Raw genomic sequence first — 8,368 nt, 5'->3', positions numbered from 1 at the left:
GTGTCATCATGGTCATAAGGAAAGGGTTTCCGATTCGGTATAATTAACAAGGTTACTTAAGGAAGCGTAAAGACGTTTTTTAATTGCTTCTATTTTTTAAATATTCTGTATATATTTTTAATCATATAGATTCTTTTATAGTTATTTGTACGTGAACTTTTTTATACTTTGTGTGAGATATTTAATAAGAATTATTAAATTATCAATATATCATACGAAATATTTAATACTTTCTATTCTAGCGTATTTTGCAAAAATGTGAAAAATCTCGCAACTGATAATATCCTTATAATAATATTCTGGTATTTTTAGGCACAGTTGATGAAAAAAACACAATTTATTTTAGAAAAGAAATACAATTACAAATTATTCGATATTTATTTTAAAATATAAATTCTATACGAATCACCTTGTATATGTTAATGATAGTTATTAAATATCTAATTTATTAAATTTTAAACTTCTTAAAATGTTTGAATAGATGCAAATTATTTTTTCGTTTAACATATTTTATATTGAAATGTATGCATTACGAATGAAATATGAGCCCCCATTTCGATATGCCGTCTTGTGGAAAATTTGGAATCGCAATGTGATCCATTTTTGGAATATTTATCCCACCAAATTCAGATTTTAACTGCAATGTAATATTGTTCATGATTCTCCGTGCAAACTCAAATTTCTGACGACGTTCTTCTGAATCACAATCGCACCACAAAGTAATGTTTTTATTAACTCTAATGGATTGATACTCAGTCATGACTAGTCCAATTTGCAAAGTGGTCATTGGAGGCGTATTATGGAAGTATGTGCGTAATGAATCTGTACAACTATCATAGGTCATGAACTTTGTCGGCATATTTGATAAAGCTGAATAATAGCGAGGATGTTTTATCGAAATGTTAAATGTGGCCTTTAATTGCGGTTGGTCCCAACAAGGAAATAACTGTCTCATTCCATTCCGCTCTTGAATGTATGGAGCTATCAACAATCTATTACAATTTCATAATTATTATATTTTAAATAAAATCATGAATCTTTATAATTTGATTGAATTCAAACTGTACCATTAAAAATTGGTACGAATTACATTTTGAACAAAAATAAGAAATAATTATAAATCACATCATGTATACGTATATTTTTTTAAGTATTTATAATTTACTCACGTTACGGTATTTTCTTTGGAAACATTTTTAAAGAAACTGTCTTCTATTAGATGACCAAAAAATTGTATTTTGAATGTGTAGAGTCCGGGAAGTAACATATAGTCTAAAAGAAATCCTAATACGTTCGTTTTTTTGGTGTATTTGTATTTATCCAATACGTAAATTATGGCGTTCTTTGTAGACAAAGTTATATTCGCAATAATTAATGTCAGATTTATTTGATTCAAACTTATATGGTGAGTCGACTGTAGGATATTAATGGTTGTACTAGTTTTACCGCGAAAGAGAAATGAGTCATATTCATTTTTCGAACCAACTATCTCTTTCCAAATATTACCAAGATTATCATCAATGTGTTTATAAATTAGGTAGTCGAGCTGTATGCAGTAGTGCACTGGTAACACGTAATGAGGAAAACGTACGTAATTCGTAATGTTGAAATTGTTTTGTTCTTCACTATTAAGAACAGCTATTGTCAGAATAAGTATTACGCTATTACTTATCTGTGCTAAATTCATGTTGCCTCAATTGTCGTTTTAAATATATATATCTGTCGGAAAGTTTAAAGAAATAATATAGTTCTAATGATAATAATGCGCATTGTTATTGTACATGATGTTAGAGAGAGAGAGAGAGAGAGAGAGAGGCGTTATTAAATTCGTTTTGTAATTGTAAACGTACAGATACGATTATATCTACTATTAAGAATAACATTAAACAATTTTTAATTCAGTAATATTTTTAGCACTGTTGCGATTACGTTAAAGATATTGATATAGCAACGTTATTTTCTAAAAAAATTTATATTATTTATTTTAATAAATGTTTTTCAGTTAAAACGTTTGTGAATACAAAACGTTTATTTTTCTGTTAATTAATAAGAAATCTTATGATTATCATATAAATGTTTACTAAAAATTTCATTTAATAGTACATTATTAAGGTACGGACATATGCTTACGTAAGTAACGTTTAGTTTAAAGTCAAATAGAATTGCCACAATGTCAATATTTAAAAAATTATGCAGCATGCCCTCTGCAAATAATTAATGTATCATATTTTTAGATACTTACCCTGTATAATTAAATTGTGCTGTTAGAGTATAATTCAGACTCCTAATTGATATTCATACGATAAAAATAACTGTAAAGGAAATGTAGATCATAATAGAATGTCTCTGATTGCGATGTTATTCTTCCGAGATGTCTCAACAGACTAATGTCATCGACAACGGATTACATTGTAAATACAAAACCGTTTCATTTAACGTGAACATGCGATATGAGTTGACGAAATTTTAATCGATTCTCTTTTCGATATAATACAAATTTAATATAGGTGGACATCGTTGACCAGTTTATGCGAATGTTTGATTTTTTCTGCTATCGAACTATTGACATACTTCTAATGCACAGTGACAGTTTAGGAAAATTTTTCGCATTTTTAACTATTTGAGCCAATTTAAGATATACTTACGTGTAAGTTTAAATTATTTAACATTTATATGTTTATAATATATGCTTTATTATGTAAATAAATTACATGCTACATGCTGTAGTCGTATTAGTACAGCCATATGTTAGTAGTCATTATAAATTGAGAGATTTGAATTCTAAAAATTATGTTTTTTAATAATATAATTGAGGAGATGGTCGCGGAATAAACTCTGATACAATTGTAAACAGTTTTCCCCCGAACCCTTTCCAGTTACTGTGTAATATTACTGTATTCTCATTAGTTGTACCAATACTGAGTAGGAAATGGATAAGAACTTGATAGTGTTTCATTTTGTCCATTTAATAAGCAGTTGGCTTGCTTGTTAATCAATTTAATTAATTTATCCGTTATTTGTCGTGTTTCTGTTTAATAAAGGGATTCATCTTTAGGCAGCTTTTGTATACAGTAACTGCAAACAAAGCGTTATATCCCGATTGGAATCCTAAGTAGTTTTCCTTCTCAGTTACTAGACAGAAGTTGGTATAACAGTTTAGTAACTTCACAAAAAATGCATGAAATATGTACCGGGGAAAGACGCAATTCTACTTAGACCCTTTATCCGGCAAGTAGATTTTTTATGTAATATTGATCGTAATAAAGAAATATTGTAATATGTAACTCCTTATAGACATTATATAAATTCCTTTAATATTGTATTCATTTGTGTATAATACAAACGTAGCAAGTTATTTTAATTTGTATTAAAATCAAGTTTTATAACTAGGCTTTTATTCCGCCCATTTTCTTTATAGATATGAAGTACTAACAATAAGTTGACATTGTGTTACGTATCGTACTATGTTATTAATATTTTTATTATAAATTATAGTAAAAATAATAATAATATATTACGATATGTAACATAATGAAAATAAACACGAAATACAAAAGTTATAATATACAGGGAACAGTAATTTTTGTAAATTGAATATATCAAATTGGGCACTGTCCATATTAACAAGTATTAAAAGTTTATTCTGAGAACATTTGTAAGAATCATGGATAATAAAATAACTGTAATAGTTCATTATAATTAAGATGTATTTATTAATTATTTTGCGCTATACACGAATAATAATATTATATGATATGCTAAATAATACAGGTACGATAGTATTATAATAATGAAAAATAATCGATAATGTGCAAATGAAGCAAGACTAAACATACGGAAAATACAGGCGTAAGTAAAAATTTAATGAAACCAATATTATAACATTTGTGTAAGGCTAAATATATGCAAAATTAATATTACAAAATATTCAAAATTAACACTATATATTCAGCAAAAGTAAAATCAGCTTACGAAATTTCCCACTGATTCGAGCTAATATAAAAGAAAACTTATATATATTACGTGGTTATTTAAATTAGATTAAAGACGGTATATAAATCGAAAATGTCCTGTATGTGCGACAATTTCTGACAATCGGATGGATATCTTACGTTCAATTATCGAAAGTTGTGATCTATTTATGTAACCTCTAAAGAGAAGTAAATTTAAATAATCATCTTGAATCTAAAACACAAAATGATTTAAAATGTAATTACATTTGTTTAATAATTTATTATCGTTCCATATAGACAATATTGCATGCAATAAATTGTCATTTTTCATAAAATGAAAGAGCAGTCAGAGACATACATGGCATATTGCATATATCATGCGTCAGTTATTAACATAAATTTTAAACGCGGTTATATAAATAAAAAAAACTTTTTTCTCAATTCAGTTTGCTCTTTTTGTTATTAAAAAATTAGAAAAAGATAAAGTGTAAAAAACTGAAATTAAATTTAATCTTACAGTTATGAAACCTGACTAAAAGAAAACTAATAAGTGTATAGAGAATTTGAATTGATTTTATTTACCTTCATAAGATATTTGGAAGAATATACATGGTTAATGATACCAACCAGCGCTGTTAACAAGTTGATTTGTCTATATAAAATCAATTCGTACAGATATATGTTTTATTATATAATATATTATTGTTAAATAAAGTGTAAATTTATAAAACATGTACTTACTCAGGTTTCATAATCTCGAGCTTTCTAAGTATCATCTCGAGTATGTCATGTGTGTTAGAATATTTTATAATAACTGAATGAAAAATGTCTATGTACGAACGAATATTTGTAATGTCTTGTTGCCCTTCCTCTTGGAAACGCTCCGATAATAATGAAGAAGTAGTATTTGCAGTAGCATTCCTAAAACAAGTCAAGAAGGGTAGCAACGTATGATTACGTTCTTTTAACCATGTATCTCTTATGTGTGACCACGTATACGAATAAGCTACTGCAAAACCATTGCAATATGTCCAGTGCTTCCACCATGGTAAAAGACTACAGATTAAAAAAAAAATAATGAAGTCACACATGTAAAAATCATCGTTAATTATATGTTTGAACCGAAATTTTGTCATAATTTTAATGCGAAAACGAAATTATGCAGATATTGCAAATATAGAAAAATGTTACGGATTTATTTCAGGATTTCCGAGATGTTGCATTAATTTACGAAAAGCTGATTGTTCGCACTCATCGAATTGGAAAATACATGCCCATTTCACAATTTCTTGTCTTAAACATTTAACAAAGTCATTTTCCACCAAATGTTCTTCATATCCTAGTGTTTTCAGAGGTTTTTCCAACAATTTTTTTAATTTCTCCTAAATGACGCAAGTTTCATTGATCGTAATGAAGCTCATTATTATAGATAGTACTGACAATTAATCGTAATAAATTCAAAAAGGGATTACTTTTTCTACGTTCTTTCTGATGTAATAATCAGTTCGAAATAATTTTGAAAATTGAAATATGGGTGAACTATTATTTTCTAGTTAAATTTACTAGAAATCTATTTGATATTATAATTGATAGAAGTAATTGTTATGAATAATGTAATGATTCTGATAAAAATAGTAATTCTAGTAGATTTTATCAGATATATTGTACCAACCAGAATTTCGATTATCTTAATTAGAATACTAGTGAATTTAACAAAAAAAATTCTGATGAACGTGATTTCAACTAGAAATTTTTTATGATATACCTAATAGACTTTGTTAAATATGACATCTATTGGACATTACCATAATATCGATGAACTTAATTTCTTCTCTGGAAAGTGGAATTGTAATCGACATATATTCAAACACTTTAATCATTGGATACCACACAATAAAATTTGTCTCCTGCGATAAGAGTTTCGCGATGTTCCAAAATGCAGATACATCGAGCTGACGATTAATCATCAAATGAAATGCATCATCAATAAATTTAGCACGATTGATGACACTTATAATCTTATAATCTCCAGCTGTGTTATTTAAATATTTTACGATGTCGCCCAAGGTTCTTGAATCGTATTTAACTCGATAGTACCCTATTCATTAAAAAAAATGTATTTTATTGAACTGTACTATAAATTTTATGAGATTGGTACTGAGAGAAATACTATTCTTCATTTTATCTTCTTTTTTACATTAAAGAGACTTCATACATGTATGTATGATGAAATATATTGAAAATTACTGCATCTATAATATATATATTGTGTTTTTGGGTACACGCATTTTTATGTTTCATACAATGACAACACTCATCATGCATATTTTTCTTAATATAGCGGAACATCGACTATCCGCCTTAATGTGGAAATATTTGCAGAAGTATTGCTTATTAATTTCATAATTACATACAATGTGTAGAATTTTTTATGTATATTTACCAGCTTGCTGAAAGTTCACCATCCAAAGTTCATTTAAAGGAACAGTTGTGGGATACACGATAGAATTTACATTTGGTTTTAAACATGTCTTCAAATCGTCAAAAAGTAATGTTAATTCCCTTAAAGTTATGGGTATCAGCCACTCCCCGTAATAAGTTTTGTTATAACTTTGCGATATTGTTTTTGTAATTTCTCGATGCTTGTATTGTTCCCACATTACAACAGGATAATGTTTGTACTGGATCCAAGTTAAGAACTCATTCGATGGTAAATTACAGTTATATGGTTCATCTAATTCGTCTTTCATGGACCAAAAATTATAAGATATTATTGAACTGAACGTCCTAAATTTAAAAAGTTATTATTAATGATCAGCATAATTGATTGAAAATAAAAATGAGAGTTATAACTTAACTTATAAATACACATAAAGCTCTACGACACAATTTTAGGTCATACACATATTAGAGATGGAAGTAACCAAGACTGACTTGAAGATTTAAAAATATTGCCGCTTATTTTTCGAAAGTAAAATGAAGTTAATATATAAACGGACAAAAAATTAAAAAGACATAAAGAAATGAAATTGGAAAAAAAATGTATGAATTCGAATCGAAGGTATTATAAAATATTGCAAATATTATGAAAATTTTAAAAACATTAATAGTCTATAAGAGTTGTTAAATATACTTATTGCAACCACACACACATGTATACCGTACAGGTATGTAAATAATTTTTGTATTATCTGCACTCACTGTCTGCTTACATATACATGGACATTATTTCGAAACACTTCATCGGTAATAGCACTTTGGAACATCCGTAAAACAATTATTGCTATAATGAGAAATATATTAATACATCGTAACTGAATTTTTTCCAACTAATCTTTCCTGCCTTTTCTTTTATAATATACGTACGTATATAAATTTTTACTAAAAGGTTATTTAATTATTTTTACCTTTCATATAACGAGGAAACCTGAAAATTGAATTAATGTCCGATAAGCTAGTGATATCCACAGGATTCATATTAAAATGAGAATCCAGATGAAGAGATTCGTATTGATTCTGAATTATGAAGAAATCCAAAATTTCAGAATTATTGAAGCTCTAAAAACAAAGTTTCATATGTATGCATAAACGTTAAGGTAAACGACTTGTCCGTATTTTGAGCTAACGAGTTCTACTACACACTATATATATGTGCAAGTTTGTACCTTATTATTAAAATCATTTAACAAATATCATAATTCAGTTTAGAAATAATGCGTTAAATATAAATAATAAAAATGGTTTTCGTAACAGAGATATATCTTTCATATCGCGATATTAATAAATATAAAAACCTTAGCAACAGCTTCTTCTCCCAACATAGCAGCAAGAGCGTCGTGTAACCAAAAATAAGACCACCAATCTGAACTGAGGAGGTTACTAAACCATTGATATGCTATTTTAGGTGCTATTAAACGTGCGATTTCCATTTTGCCCATAACTATATCCAAAGTTTCATTACAAATAAGATTGGCTTCCCTAAAAAAATTGTTATAATTATTCTAACATGCTATATATTTTTGTGTTTTTTTTTTAAATAAAACGTTACACTTTTTTACACTTTTCTTTGTTTTTAATAATATGTTTAAGATATTTTATATTATAAATTATTTATAATTCTGTATTTGGTAAATTACAATGAGATCAATTAATTTGCATTTTATTATATTCAGTTTGACATTAAATTAAATGTAATATATCGTTAAAGATACACTTTCCTTATTAATTTTGTTAGGAATGTGGACTTTGCTTTACGTGTTTCTTAATAAAATACAACAAACGTCTAACACTTTATATACAATGTAATTCGTATAATGTGGCAGATGCAATTGTGAATAAAATTTATAAAAATATATGAAAGTGTTTTATAAGTAGATGTTTAGTCTCCGAAGAAGATATCACACAGTAAAATGGGT

At 27.3% G+C, this 8,368-nt stretch overlaps 1 protein-coding gene across 1 annotated transcript in view; it reads right to left on the bottom strand.

Moving 5' to 3' along the window:
• Positions 1-529: 529 nt before the first annotated feature.
• LOC108764217 (uncharacterized) overlaps positions 530-8,368 on the bottom strand; it is a 9,399-nt gene continuing 1,560 nt past the window's right edge. The window contains exons 2-10 of the mRNA XM_018512344.1: positions 7,748-7,931; positions 7,361-7,511; positions 7,155-7,236; positions 6,389-6,740; positions 5,145-5,317; positions 4,695-5,009; positions 4,536-4,605; positions 4,113-4,185; positions 530-870 (exon numbers count right to left, since the gene is read on the bottom strand). Coding sequence (XP_018367846.1) covers positions 530-870; positions 4,113-4,185; positions 4,536-4,605; positions 4,695-5,009; positions 5,145-5,317; positions 6,389-6,740; positions 7,155-7,236; positions 7,361-7,511; positions 7,748-7,931 — 1,741 coding nt within the window. The remainder of the gene's footprint in view (positions 871-4,112; positions 4,186-4,535; positions 4,606-4,694; positions 5,010-5,144; positions 5,318-6,388; positions 6,741-7,154; positions 7,237-7,360; positions 7,512-7,747; positions 7,932-8,368) is intronic.

This window comes from Trachymyrmex cornetzi, unplaced genomic scaffold, assembly GCF_001594075.2.
Source record: "Trachymyrmex cornetzi isolate Tcor2-1 unplaced genomic scaffold, Tcor1.1 scaffold40, whole genome shotgun sequence".
NCBI lineage: Eukaryota > Metazoa > Arthropoda > Insecta > Hymenoptera > Formicidae > Trachymyrmex > Trachymyrmex cornetzi.
Note: the sequence above shows the minus strand (reverse complement) of the source record. Positions and strands in the feature narration are given on the sequence as shown.